General features: G+C 44.2%; 1 protein-coding gene across 2 annotated transcripts in view; it reads right to left on the bottom strand.

Annotated features, from left to right (window-relative positions):
- Positions 1-15,517, bottom strand: part of FBXO38 (F-box protein 38) — a 165,321-nt gene that overhangs the window by 128,037 nt on the left and 21,767 nt on the right. For both annotated transcript variants that reach the window (XM_085618196.1, XM_085618197.1), the window contains exons 4-7: positions 14,550-14,713; positions 12,774-12,939; positions 10,660-10,797; positions 9,206-9,343 (exon numbers count right to left, since the gene is read on the bottom strand). In XM_085618196.1, coding sequence (XP_085474322.1) covers positions 9,206-9,343; positions 10,660-10,797; positions 12,774-12,939; positions 14,550-14,713 — 606 coding nt within the window. The remainder of the gene's footprint in view (positions 1-9,205; positions 9,344-10,659; positions 10,798-12,773; positions 12,940-14,549; positions 14,714-15,517) is intronic.

A 15,517-nucleotide genomic window follows, 5' to 3' on the forward strand; every position in this document is an offset into this window, starting at 1 on the left:
CAACAGATTACTTTTAGGATTACTTTTGGAATTCCAGGACTGGATCCTAGATTCAGTCCTGGGTCAGTACTTAGAATCAAGTGATGAAAGTCGACTTAATTACTGTGAAGATTTTTAAACAATATTAAGCTATTTTAAAAGTTGACACTTAGAAAATATTTCAAAGAAAACAGTCAATGATTCACTATGGAAGAAAATTCAAGTTGCAGGTACAGTATGTTCTCGTTACTTTTGTAATCCAGTACTGGGTGCCTAGACTCAGTACTGGGACCTTTATCCAAAACAGGTAAGTAATTACGTTTTCAGATATTATACGACTTTTAAAGAATATTTAAAGATTGAAGAAATTTCACAGAAAAACAGTCAATGATTTACTATGGGAGAAAATTGGGTTACTGGTAAGTACAGTTGTAAGTATTTTTCAGAGTCAGTGCTGGGCACCAAGCTCCAGCACTGGGAGCTCACCTAAGAGCAGGTGAGTATTTTCGTTTTCGTTACTCGGCTGATTTTTGGTGAATATTTTAAGATTTGAAAGTCCACACTTAGAAGAAATTTCAGGAAAAAGCCAGTCAATGTTACCCTATGAAGAAAATAGAGTTATCGGTTTAAAGGTAAGTACTCGACTGGCAGAGTTGAGGTTCTGGGCATAGACTCAGGGGTCAATGTTACCCTATGAAGAAAATAGAGTTATCGGTTTAAAGGTAAGTACTCGACTGGCAGAGTTGAGGTTCTGGGCATAGACTCAGGGGTCCCCCAGGGTCAGGTAGGTACAGTTGGTTCACCCTCAGCGACTCTAGGGCGGCCGGGTGCAGAGAGAGTTAGGCCCAATGTTATCCTATGAGGGATAGGGGGGCCTTGGTTGGTGGCTGGTGCCAGGGATTAGAGGTAGGTTCTGAGTAGAGCCTCTACTCATGGGAGTCCCAGGGGCTTAGAGCCAAAAGGTAGCCAGGTCCTCCGGGGTTTGTGAGGTTGCTGGCCACAAGAGATGCCGGGTTGGAGCAGGAGCAGGTTCGAGGGTTGACAGGCCGGGAGGGCTGGGGCCAAAGCAGTTTGTGTCTTCCTCTTCTTAGCAACTGCAGGGCAGGTCTTCTTTCTTCTTGCTCTTCTTTGTATTTTCGAATCTGGAATCTGGGGAAGGAAGGTTCAGGGTTGCCCCTAAATACTAGATTTAGGGGCGTTACAGGTAGGTGAAGGGCAGGGACCAATGGGTCCCTGTCCTGGGGTGGGTACACCCCCTATCCTGCCTCTCTCCTGTGGGAGGGGGGCAGTAGCCTAGTCCTGATAGGGTAGGGCTTCCCATCTTCAAGATGGCGAGAGCCCGGAGATGTGCTTCACCTCGCCTCCCCACCTGAGGGGTGGGGTTGGCAGGCTGGCACATCCCCTGTCCTCATTTGGGGTTTCCGGCCAAGCTTCCCGCCAGAGTGGGGGTTTGCAGTGGCCTGGGGAAGCTCACAGAAGCGGCATGCCTTTGAAGCTTCCCCCTGCCCATCCTGGGGGGGAGGAGATTTAGCACCTCGCCCAGGATGCGCATTGTTGCAGGCCCAGGAGTGCAGGGGCTCTCCCACCCAGGGGTCCAGCAACATGTCTGCTGTGTGGCAGCCTAGGCAGCCTCAGAGCAGACGTGGATTGTAGGTTAGGTTTAAGGGGGCATCTCTAAGATGCCCTCTGGGGTGCTCGGTACATTAAATCCCACACAGTGTGGGTTTAATGTGCTGAGAAGTTTGATACCAAACTTCTCAGTCTTCAGTGTAGCCATTATGGTGCTGTGGAGTTCGTGTTTGACGAGCTCTCAGCACCATGTACTCTTAAATGGCAGCACTGCACTTACAGTGCTCAGGAATGGACCTGGGTACTGTAGGGGCACAGGGCTCCTGTGCCCACACCATTGGCATAGGGCACCCAGCTAGACTTTGTTTTGTCTTGCACCCAGACACCCAGCCTGCAAAGGCAGTGTGTGTGTAAGGGTACAGGGCCCCTAAGGGTGGCACAATGAGTGCTGCATCCCTTAGGGACCTTCCCTGGTCACAAGGCCCTGGGTACCTAGGGTACCATTTACCAGGGGCTGACATGTGGCCAGCGTTTGCCAATTTGGGTTTTATGTGTTTTAGGGAAGGAACATAGGCCCTGGGCACCTGATTGGCAGGAGTCCAGGGTACACTCAGTCAAAGTACATTCAGCAATTCAGCAAAAAGTGGGGGCATACCATGCAAGAAAGATGGCACTTTCTCACATGTAGTATGCGATTGTGCTTGTCGTGAAATTGAGACCATTACCCACTTCATGGTATTTTGTCCAAATGAATCTAGCGTGTGCATAAAATTGCTTGCTCCTTTATTTTACACTTATAAAGTTTCTAATGAAATTGACACTTTAGCTGTCTGTCACTGAACTGATTACCCTGAGATATTGCATGCAGTTTTTATGTTCACTAGAGTGCTAGGAGTTTAGCTGGGAAATGGCTAGTAACCGATTTTATTTGTATAGTGTTAAAAGTACCTTGTAATGTTTTAAATATATAATGAGGTGCTGTACTATTTATCTAATCACTTTTGTATGCTTGTTAATGTATTTGTTATGGAAAATACAGAGAACAAAAAATAATGAATGGCAAATGAGATAATGACATAGGAAGGATAATAAGAGGATACAGAGTGGAGGCATATACTGAGAAATGCCACCCGCATATCCAGAAATAAGAGGTTCAAACTAATTCAGTTTAACTATTTACATAGAATTTATGTTACAGCAGATTAATAAACAATACTCAAATATGCAGGTGGGTTGCCTTAGGTGTCAAAAGCCATATGTAACTGTTTTCCGCAAGACAAGGGACTGTCCTAGCTTGAAAAACTACTGGCTACAGTTTACAAGTGTAGTCAAAGCCACAGATAGGAGACTGAACTGCATGGTGGAGACCAGCCTTTTAGACACCTACCCTTACCCTAAGACAAAGAGAGAGACAAACAAATTAACTGCATTAGGTTTGCACTGCCTAAAAGGGAAGTAGCAATGAACTGGAAGAGTAGGGATTTTCCAATCTGTGGTGCTGAGACATTTGACATGAGCTGACTGTGAAAGTACACTCCTGCATATGGAAACCAAAAGAGAGATGCAGAAACCTACACAAGCCTGAGATGCCATTCTCCTAGCATTTAAAGGATTTAAAGGAGTAGTGGGAAAGGGGGTGGGAATAAGTGTCCCACAGAACCCTGGGTAACAAACTGAGATAAGTGAAGAGCTGGGGGTTAAGTGGGCCATGTACAAACAGCATGATGTGGCCTCTGAGCCCATGTGATTTGGCATGACTATGCTGGGCTTTAACCGTCTAGTGCTTCTGAAATTCTCTGTTGGTTACCACTGTGTAGTACCAAAGCAGAAATAATTAGGTACCAGAATCGACTGTTTCATATAACGTTATTATTGATTTACCGTTTCTTTGAATGCTTTACCCCCTCTATACTTTTTTGGTGGGGATGAAATACTGTTAAGATAACTACTGTGACAACTGTATGCTACACCCTGTAAGGGAGTTACACAGATGCTTCTTAATACTGTTAATGTGCTTGGTCACATTGTAGGAAGCTGGCTCTTTATAGGATATTTCAAAATTAGACATATCGTAAAAAGAGTCAAGAGGTTCCCTTATGAGTGGACAAGGGTTGCTATGACAATCCCAAGGTGCTCTTCTATAGGGTAGTGTGGTTGAGCAGCCTTAGGCTTATCACAGAGGAGTGCAAGACACCTGAAAATAAACACAATAATCAATAAGGAAGACACACGGCCCAAGAAGGAGATCCACACCAATTTATAAAAAAATAAGCAGCATCTTTATATATGTATGCTTAGGCACCAGAAACAATTTGTTCAGGTAAGTAAGTTTTTTAATAGAAATATTTGAGTTCAAAAAGTAAACAAAAGTTATCTTAGTGGAGGAAAAGTCAATGCCTCGTTCGGTTATATTACAGCGACTAACGGGACCCTTTTCCGGGAGCTAAGGTAAATGGTGGGCAAGGTCCAAAACCACCACCGGCACGAATGGGGTGGGGGGCAGTCAGGCTGAACCAACAGAGGGGCTCACGCCTCACAAAGCTCAGGGAGGTAGGGACACCGTTGGTCCTCTTCTCCACGACCCAGGGATGACGCGTGCAGAAGTATCGTTAGGCTTTGGGATTTTCTTACTGGAAGCAGTCGCGGTAGATGGGGCCTGAGTGCAGAGGCTGCAGGCAACGTCTGGGAGTCCTTGAGAGGTGTTACCACACTGGACTCGGTATCTAGAGGGTGGGGACCAAGTGGACACCATTGGCCCACTTCAACTTGTGCTTGGGTGACAGATGCAGTGGTGTTTTCAGGCGTCAGGTTTCTGTGTTCACAGAGTCCTTCCAGGAGTCTTTGGATGCCTGCAAGATGCAGGTAAGCAGGTCCGGTGCTTCTAGGGAGGTCTTGGTTCTTGGGTGAAGAGTTGGCAGGTCTCCCGGGCTTTGGGGACTCCGCACCTCCAGGACAGTCAACATTTGGTGCAATTGGCAAAGGCAGCTGGCAGTCTGGCAGGGTTGGCGCCAAGTCCGTTGCTAGATCTCTTGTTTTCGCAGGATGCAACTCTTCACGTCCTTCACCGTCTTTCAGATCAGCAGGATCTGTTTTGATGCCAGGGGCTCCCCAACCAAATACTGAATTTAAGGGTGGTAAGGGAGTGTAGGGTAGTAGACAATGGGCTACCAACCCTTGGAATCACTTCAAATCCAATATGACCACTTCCTGTGGGAAGTGGGCATAATCCTGTCCCAGAATTCCCAAGTATGCCATAGGAAAGATGGCTAATTCTGAAAAGTTGTGTCCACCTCAGTTTAGCCCACCTTGGAGGTGGTTCTAGCCTGAGGGTGGTACACCTACTCGACTAATTTTCCCACCTGTTCAGGTGCCAAAGGGACTCTAGAAAAAGGGGGGCAGCTTCCTCTCCTGTGAAGGGAGCCAGATTTGCATTTCAAAGGTGGTAGCTCTTTGAAGCTTGCCGGCCTAGGAAAGCTAATCAGCAGGTCATCCTGTGGGAAGGGGTGTGATACCCTCTTCCTGGATAGACATTTGTTATGGGTCTCCTGAGAGTAAAAGACTATCACCCTAGGACATCAGAACAGTGACTCGAGTGGCAGGCTGGGAGAAACCTGTCAGTGAGCACACCAGAGGCTGGTAGGTTTTCAGGGGCGTCTCCGATGTGCCCACTGTGTGCATGGATTGGTAAATCCCACACTGGAATCAGTGTGGGTCTATCAGTAAGAGGTCTCATACCATACATCCCTTTTTTCAGTGATGCCATGTAGCTGGGGAACTCGTTTTTACCAGTGTCCAGAACATTTTCCAAAATGGCTTCCCTGTTCACTTGCAAAGGCAGTAATGGAACTGACCAGCACAGGGGCATACCTGCTCATGGGGTACTCTCTTTAGTACTTCAGGCTCTAGGTACCAGAGCTACCATGTACTAGGGCCTTATTGAGGGTGCTAAAGATATTGACAAATGGGGGAATTCATGTACAGTTTTAGGAAAGAGATATTTCACTGGGGACCTGGTTAACAGGAACCAAGTGCACTTTCAGTTGAAATCACTTCATGCACCAGGAAAAAAGTGGGGGTGACCACGTCACAAAGGAGTACTTTCCTACATAACTAACCACCCCCCCTCCCCCCCCAAATGAAAATAAAATAACCTTTCCCAAGAGAGTTTTTATCTTCTAAGTGGAAGAACCTGTAAAGGCCATCCTCACTGGCATGGTCAGTCCCAGGTCTGTGCTCCACTGTAAAGTCCATACCCTGGAGGGAAACGGTCCATCTCATAAGTTTGGGGTTTTCACCTTTCATTTGCATTAGCCATCCGAGAGGCCTGTGGTCAGTTTGAACAAGGAAGAGAGAGCCAAACAAGTATGGCCTCATCTTCTTCAGTGACCAAATCACAGCAAAGGCTTCCCTCTCAATGGCACTCCAACACTGTCTGTGGAGTAACCTCCTTCTAATGAAAGCAACAGTCAGATCTGTGACGGGGGTGAGTGTCTGAAAAGTTTCAGTGCTCCGTCCATCATCTCCTTGTGTTTGCTTTGGTCATGGGCCTCAACATTGGTTTGGAATAGGACTGCTCGTATCCCATATTCAGAGGCATCTGTCTGCACTATGAACTGCTTCGTATAATCTGGAGCTTTCAGAATGGGTGCTGAGCACATCGCTTTCTTCAGAGTGTCAAAAGTCTTTTGACAGCTCACTGCCCAGTTCACTTTCTTTGGCATCTTTTTAGAGGTCAATTCTGTGGTGTGGGGCACAATGGACCAATCTCCTCTCACAAACCTCCTGTACTACCCAATTGTAGAAAGCTGGCTCTGTATATGGTATACCACTAGGTGGTCATACCATGCACAGAATCCAGAGATTCCCCCGGAAAGGTCCAGGGCACAATGTAAACCCAAAGTGCTCTATAGTGGTAGTGTGGGCGAGCAGCTTTAGGCCTAACACAGAGGAGTGTAAGACATTTATTACAACACTTTGATCAATAAATGACACACAACTCAAAACAGACATCCACGCAAATTTTTATAAAAAATAAGCTTGGTTTCATTTTAAGACCAAGAATTTCGCAAAAAAGTAAGTACGTTTTAAAATAAAAATACTTTTCACGATCAAAAGTCGACAGTGCAATTTCTGAACAGTTCAATGTTATCCTATGGAGGAAAACAATGCGGTTATAAAGGAAAGAACGCAACGGTAAGGGTCAGATGACTGCAGCAGCACAGGGGCGGCCGGGTGCAGAGGTCAAAAATCGAGAGTTCCGCCCAATACGGATCCGGAGGACACCGGAGTCCTTTGTGTAGGTTTCTTGTGGACAGATCTGCTGTCCTCTGGAGTCTCTGGTCTTTGCAGGCAGTCTTCCTAGGGTTCTGGGAGTCGCTGCCTGCCGGACAAGAGTTGTCTTCTTTTGCAGTGTCTTTGTAGCTGGAGACATGCCGGTAGTCAGTAGGCTTCTTCAGGCTTCGCTGCACGGATTCTTCTTCGTCATTCTTCTTAGGTCAGCAGGAACTAGTTTTCAGGTCCTAGGGAGCCACCTAAACACTACATTTAAGGGCATTTTAGGGGAGCAACAGGAAGGGACAATGGGCACCTTACCTGGGTTGACTAAACCCTCAATTATGCCACCCTCCTGTGGGATGGGGCATAGTCCTAGGCCTAATCGGAGGGGTCTCCCCATCTTTAAGATGGTGGGGACGGAAATATGTGCTTCACCTCACCTCTCCCACCTTGGGGGTGGAGTTGGCAGAGGTGGGCACACCCATTCGTCCTACTTTTCCCACTGGTTTTCCCGCCAAAAGTGGGGGCATAAACCAGGGGCTGCCATCTGCTGCTAGCAGTAGAGGCTGGGGGGTAGCAATACAAAGGCAACAGTCCTTTGAAGCTTCCCTTTTGAGCACTGCGGCCATCCTAGGGGAGGAGGTGTGGCACCTTCACCCAGGACGTGCATTGTTTCTGGTCCCAGAGAGCAGAGGCTCTCGACCCATGGATCCAAATACATGTCTGGTGGTGGAAGCTGCCTAGAGCAAGTCTGTGATCACACCTGGGTTGGTAGGTTTCCAGGGGACACCTCTCAGGTGCCCTTTGAGTACATGGTTTAATAAATCCCACACTGGCATCAGAGTGGGTTTGATAGGAGTAGTTTGGTACCAAACACCCCTGGTTTCAGAGAAGCCATCATGGTGCTGGGGAACTTGAGTTTCCAGCCCATGTACTCTCTATGGCTTCCCTGGTGCATACACTATCTAAGAATGGACTTAAATATTGTGGTATAGTGCCCCCTGCCTTAGGACTGGAAGGCTTGCTAGAGTGGTGACTTACCTATACCTTAGGCAGTGCAAGTTGGCATGGTACACAGGCAGTGTGCCATGTCGAGTTTGTCATCTTGTCTGCACCAGGCCCTGCATGCTGTAGTAGCAGTCTGCAGGGCCTAGGTAATGGGTCCCTAGGGGACCCTCTTTAGTCCCAATGGTCAAGGTACACATGTACTATTTACTAGGGGCTTCAGGGGGCCTAAACGACCAATTGTGGAATCGTTTTGGGGAAGAAGCTCTAGCACAGCGGACCAGTTTGGCAGGTATCCTGTGCACTAGAATCAAAACCACATCAAATACAAGGCAAAAATTGGAGGCGAACCATGTCAAAAGAGGCACTTTCTCACAACCAGTGTCCAGCACATGTTCTAAAATGGCTTCCCTGTTCCCTTGCACTGGCAGTAATGCCACGGGCCAACACAGGGGATTTTCTGCCCATGCAGGTATGCCCTCAAATGTAATACCAAGCACCCTGCCTTAGGGCTGTAAGGCCTGCTGTAGGGGTGACTTACAAGTACTACATGCAGTGTTAGGGGGCCTAGAACACAGGGATGTGTGTCGAGTCGGGTTTTCACTTTTGTCTGCACCAAAACATGTAGCTGCAATAGCAGCCCTGCAGGAGTTTGGCGAGGGGTCACTTAGGGTGGTACAATATGCACTGCAGCCCTTGTGGGACCCTCTTTAGTGCCATAGGTATCAGGGGCACCATTTACTAGGGCCATGTAGAGGGTGCTAAAGGTATTGCCAATTGGGGGAACAATTCAACAATTTTGGAAATGAGAACTGGCACTAGAGACCTGGTTAGCAGGAACCCTGTGCACTTCCAGTGAAAATCACATCATGTACCAGGCAAAAAGTGGGGGTGACCATGTCAAAAATGAGTACGTTCCAACACACATTAAAATAAAACAATAAAAATTATGCTTAAAAAGTGAATACATACAAGAAACTACTTGTGCACTGAACACAGGAAAATCATTCAGAATTAGCGTCCAATGTATACATAAGAACACAAAAGGAGAAATTCCATATTTGAAATATAGAATTGGTATACAGAACTGAAAAACTGTTAGAACATTGCGGTCAAAGGTAATAATACTGAAAAAATACCATCTGAGGACAACACAATCTTGCCGCCAAAGAAGAGGAAGGATATTAAAATAAACACACATAAATTCTCTCCAAAAGAATAAAAAAAAAAATCAACAGTCTATTGAATCAGGCAAGCAACAAAAGCAGGTATGGGGCACAATGTGAAACAGAAGCAAAAATAGCCAGATGTTTTGGTGCTTGGCATAAATAGTGCTATATCTGTGTGATACTCTTGTAAAGCTAGGGAAAATTCCTACCTGATCGCCAGCTGTCCTCCACTACATGCTGGATAAGACCCCCAAGGAATGGTACCCGGATCAGCTCTAAGTGCTCGAGGTTGCGTGCTGATGCCAGGCCGGTCACCAATGGGACATACTTTAGGGAGTTGGTGGGTCCTGAATGTAAAGAAATTATGTTAGTCCTGCAGTGGTCATGATGCCCAACACCATGGATGTTTCTGATAACGAGAGTATCAAGATAGCATGTGAAGAAAAAGAAAGCAGGAAAGATGCACAAAACCTGAGGGACTACAACCTTCTGCTAGCACTGAGCTGTGACAACAAATGTCATGAGGAAGTTGCATTGGGAACCTGTGTTTATCCGTCAGTTGGAATCATGACAATTTTTTCAATCTATACTTGGTGCTCCAAGATTGTATTTCCTTATTATTGAACAAAGCAGATTCTATAAGCTGATTTGTGTACACTGACGCACGTACTGTGGGTAGTGGGTGAGTAGAAAAGCCCAGCAGTGCTCAACACTGGATTGACTTGTCATTCCATCAGCAAGTCCAGCATATGACCCCTCTTCCCCCAAATGAATATTTGTTTACTGTGGGTAATAGTAGCAATAGGAAGACTGCAGGGCATTTTTACCACTCAGACTGGTTACTATGTGACAAATCAGATTGGTCTTCAATGTCAATGCTCCCAGAAGCCTTGCCCATATAGCACTAAGGAGTTTCATTACCAGGAACTTCTGCAATGTGATTTTGAGAATGGAATCTTACTCATTTCATTCTTGAGCAGGAAGACTGGAATTCATCGTAGTCTGAATTTGTAAAGAAACATTGTTACACAGTGTTTTTCCCCCCAGAGCATCTTCAATAAGATGTTCTAGAAAAGGTGGAGTGACACCTATGAATATTTACACCAGCTCTAAATTCAAGATCGGAACGACATCAACTTTTACTACATTTTATCTCAAAAGGCCCCTAGGCAAGGTGGCCAAACACTAAATGAATGATTTCCACCCACCTTATAGATGTGAACACCGCCTGAACTTTCAGGCATCTGGGAAGATCTACCATATGATAAGATAACTGGGGTCCCTCACCTCAATCTTAAAGCAGCACCCAGTCACTGCCTAACTCATCAAGAAACACGAGTCACTCATGCTCACATGAGAACATCTATTCATGTAGACATTTGCCTTCGTGCTTCAACCACCAGAAATGTGGGAAACGTAGCCCTCTTGGTGTGGCAGTCACTACATTTAGACATTACTCCAATGAGCACAGTCCATATGAAAATGTCTCAGCAAGCTTAGCTCAGCTGTAAAGAACTGTTTGCTTGCGGTCTATACGGCATGTTGCCCAACAAATAACCATGCTGATTTTCATTGCAGTAACGATCTCGTTGAGAGGGGACCTCAGATCGGAACCGCTAGAGTACATGTTTTACATGTACAGAAGAAAGTACTGTCCTCTCACCTGCACAGTTCCTCATGACGAAGGTTCGTAAGCTGATGCAGAGAAAATCTTTAAAAGGCTGTGGCTTGGTGAGCCGTACCCACTTCAAGTACAGATGCCTCAGCATTGGGATGCAAGGAATTTCTGGAACATTCACTCCTGAAACAAGAGTCACAGAAATAAATCCTACCATAGAAAACATAAAAGAAACGCCACTCCAACAGGAACTCGCATCAAGCATCCAAAAATTGTGAGTGCCTAAAAAGATGCTTCATAACAAACCAACAGGTAGTTCCTTATTACACTTTAGTTATAGTGATTAGGAAGCAAACAGTGTACTGTCAATTTACTGTGCAGAAAATGAGCTTGTAATCAATAAGGTGAGACATGCAGAACCTTCAAAACAGATTAATGGTGGACAGCAAGAGGATGTCTCATCCTGGTCTATACAAATAGTTGGAATTATTTATACCATAACTCACCCACAAGCAGATGATCAGTAGGATCACCCGGTCTACAAAGAACATGCCATTTAAATGTAATCTAACTATTGGAACAGGCCATTCATCCCTTTGATTAAGACCAAACTTGGTCAAGTTGGCACTATTTTGGTATGTTGTTTCTCCATTTTCACCCTCTAATTCGTAAATGACATTACAGTGTTGGAAGGCAATTGTTGTAAAAGCGCCTTATTGATCCCAAAAAGCACAGACGTAAAGCTTTCCGAGAGGCAGGCCTAAAATAACTGGTGGGTACTCAGATTCCAGGTGAAATCCAGGACTTCCAAAATGACCCCACTATTAACTTTCTGGTTTGGAGTTTCTACTGTCAATACTGATATTTTATACAATGCAATCTCATTTTGGACAAATGTTGTTGGCACTGCAGTTCTTTAATTGAAGGAAGGAAGAGGTAAAACATTCTAAGCACAAAGACAGAAAATACTTAAGAGGGCTGAAAAGGTTTACATTTACATGATATGGTGATTTAGAAGAATGAACAAATTGAGTTCTGGTAGCTGAATATTTAGAGAATTGTATCTTGAAAAGACTATGTGTATCGTTAAGATAAATTCATACTGTTCGTGTATGCCTTTTTTTTTTTTATTAAGCCATATAGAACAAGAGACCTTCCTATTTTCTCCCCCTCAATGATACTTTGCCTTGAAGGTGTGATCATCCTTTTGTATCATTCTTATAAGGCCTTGACAAACAGCGAGAAGCCAGATTGGTTATACCACTGTAGAGGACACTTGAAATATAGGTCATGCTAGATCTCACAGATATGGCATCTTTGGAAAAGCAAAAGTATTTGAAAGTGATCAACACTGCATTACATTGGTGGATCCGGTACTGGTGAGTGGCAGTCAGAGGCTTTGAGCACCTATTATAGTTAAAGGAAGATGCATAGAGAGTTTAATAAATACAAACTGCATGGCCCTCCGTCATCAGAAAATGCCTGTGCATGTACAGCAATTGCTGTAAGAGGGCGGTCTGTGCCTAAACAAGGGATAGAACTATCCTGGTAAGCAATAACAAAGGAAATCCAATCATAATCACATGGTCACCTTCCACCAAATCATTTCAATTACAAACCGACACTGTAACCAAGCAATTTACTTTCATCTACTCACTTCTGTACCTTGTCACACCCCCTCATATCCCCTGCACTCCTATCCTCCCCACACCCCCTTCTTCCTACCTCCCAAAGGGCAAAGGAAAACCACAAAATAAAACCTCATATTGAATCCGAAATGAACAATGGCTTCTTTAAAGTGCTAAGCCTAACAAACAGCATTACGTGGGGTGACACATTTTTAAAATAAACACAAAGGTGCCCCATAATCAAGTAAATACATAAACACTACCAGCATCCACAAATGAATAAGTATACGAAGTGGACTTTTGCAAGTCAAATCTCAAACACACGAGGCACATTACCACCTCAAATATACAACAGCACCCTTACAGCGTTTTCTGCGCCTACATAACAAGTACTTCTCTGCCATATGCCCTTAAATTAATATTCTGAAATATCATTGCTGAAAGGTAGTTCTGTAGCACTACGGAAAGCAAATTAAATAAGAGCCACAGCTTCATAACACATTTTGCCACTTTTCAGGAACAAATACTTACCTACTAAGTGCAAAGTCTGGATTTTGGCTCCAATTGGAATTCTGAGCTTGTTCTCTGGAGGAATAGGAAAGGCGCCATTGCGGTTTCGAAATTTGCCAAGTATATGAACTTGGGACATGTGGGTCCAGATGGTTTCCACCAATTCCAAGTGCGATGTTTCCACACCCTGGACCGAAGCAGAGAATGTAAATAAAGCTTGCATTTATGGATGAAGATTTACCTTCTGTGTAGTACAAACATTTTCAAAATGTCCATATCCCAGCACCTTTGATTCTAATAAGCAAAAATCAAATGTGGTACAAAGCATAAGCTTTGATCATTCCATAGATTCCTTCACAGGGCAATATTGCAATGACCAAGATCCAAACGTCTCATTCTCACACAAAGACAAACCTTAAAGGTAAAGATGAGAAACTGAACTACTAATGACACGTAGTCAAGGTAATCATAAGTGAAAGAACAGTATATTGCTGGTATTCTTAAGGATGAACCAGAAACAAAATCTTTCATTTTTGAAGGAAAGCAAATTAAAGGTAAAAACACACGGGCCATGTGCTTAAAAACTCAATGTATACTAGCATTTAATGTACTGTATTATCAAAGCAGTTAATGTAAAATATGTTTGATAACACATTCTTCATCAGAACTCCTCCAATGATTCATTAGGGTGTGTTTTCAAAGACAAAGGCAGTTGTGTGTACTATATTGTTATGAGTTAATCACACAATTTGATTGTACAGGTCTTAGGTGATTCCTTTAACTAGAGCCTGGAATAAAACGTGAATGGGTGTAGTGCATACTTGCAGAGGATACGCTGTTGTAGGACTTGCTCTAGCTCTTTTAACACTGTTGGACATATGGTAACAAACCCGGAACAAAACCCTTAAGCCCCATTTTTTAATATTCACTGCAACAGCTCTCTTCCCAGGAGTACAATTTCAGGAGAAGAGGACACCCTAATGTAATCATGATCATGACTAAAGGCTCCATGTAGACTTTAGACAAGATGTGTGACAAAAGGACACTAGACTTTGATGAACCTCCTTCACATGTGCACTAATTATGTGAACAAAAAGACATCTTTACACACAGTTTAAGAAGCACCACACAAGCCATATCATAAGCAAATACCCAACCAACCAACGACCACAAATTAATAAGCAGAACACAGGATATAAGTACATGAAGAGTAAATGTAACATAAGTAAAATGTGAATCTCTTACTCCTCTTCACTTCAATATATGCAGTTATGAGTTGAGCACGACATGACTGGAGCACCCCTGTGGCCTTCACTCACAGCAGCAAAACTCCTAAAACACGGGCCACATTTGAAGCTAAACATTCTACTACCCATGTACAACAAAGTAGACTTGCTTATTTGACCAAAAGTTCTTTGGCGCCTGGTAAGGGTTGAAGCACTACACAAATGAAGAAAATAGAATCCCATAAAATGGTTCTGGTTGCAGTTTCTATCAATAATGGGATGACAAGTAAATAACATGTCAACGGGCTTACTAGCAGTAATGAAGGGCGGCAACCAGCAAATATAAATTGGTAAGTAGTTCGCTGAGGAAGTCTTCAAAAGGTCAAATGGAACACAACTTCTATGGTGACTGCTACTTTAATATTTTTTCCAATGCCCGACTGAGCAATGGATAGAAATGAAAGAATTGCAAAAGTAATTTCATACTTTTTTTGTCAGGCCTCACCACAAGAGGTTTGATGATCCGTAAAATGCAGTTTTCAGGAATTAAGCTGGAAATAAGACTACTCACCAACAGGTTTGGGCAGGCCTGCAGAGCTTCCAGGACACCAGGAATGCTAAAGGCTTCGTGTCCCCGCACACGGCGTCTTTCAAGATATCTAGGGTGAAGGCCATAAAGCTGCTCGATATCCGGCATCTTTCTCAGCAGCGTCAGGAAACTGGAGTCTGTAAAGCCTGTAAGGAGAAAGTAGAAATGGCAGAGGAAGGGCAGTAAGAGGAATCAGAAAGTAGGCAGAATGCAAATGAGCATGGAAGAGTGATAGTAGGGCAAGGGTGAAAAAGAATCACAGGATGAGCAAAGCACAAGGAGAAGGCAGGGAAAAGTAAGGGGAAGAGGATGGGTAATGCAATGAGGCTGTGCAGGCGACTTAATGGGCGGATAAAAAATGTATGTACAGAAAGAAGATACAGGAGGAGTAAACCAGATGAAAAGGCAGAAAATCAAAGGAGAGGATGGAGAATGTAGGGTCAGAAAAAGTTGGATAGTGAAGTGAATGAATGGGGAAGAGGAGCATAGACAAAATGGAAGATAAAAGTTGACAGGAAAAGAGCACAGAGTGAGTAAGAAGAGAGGAGGGATGGTTTGCAAATAGCCATGGTGGGGCAGTAACAAATGTCCTGATAAAGAATCCTAGGGGATGGCTCCCTGTCCTGAAAAGGAACACCATGAGGAAGCACATCAAATTCTCTTTGAAATGACTAGAACGATGACAGGAAGTAAGGAAAACATTAATAGAGCGCAATTTAAGGAGGCAAATTCTGCTATTTATGTAGATTGGGTGGGTTTAAATTTTTATTTTTGCTGCAATGGACAGATAATGGAGGCATCAAAGTGCTGAAGTAATGAGGTTTCCTCTCCTAGTGAACATAGGGAACTCTGCAGCTATATGCTGGCATTAGTGATGAGCCTATTGGCTGATCACTCAAAGAAGACCATTTCAACTGCTGCCTGTCGAGGGTAATTGTCCCATATACATT

Source organism: Triturus cristatus, chromosome 7 (assembly GCF_964204655.1).
Source record: "Triturus cristatus chromosome 7, aTriCri1.1, whole genome shotgun sequence".
NCBI lineage: Eukaryota > Metazoa > Chordata > Amphibia > Caudata > Salamandridae > Triturus > Triturus cristatus.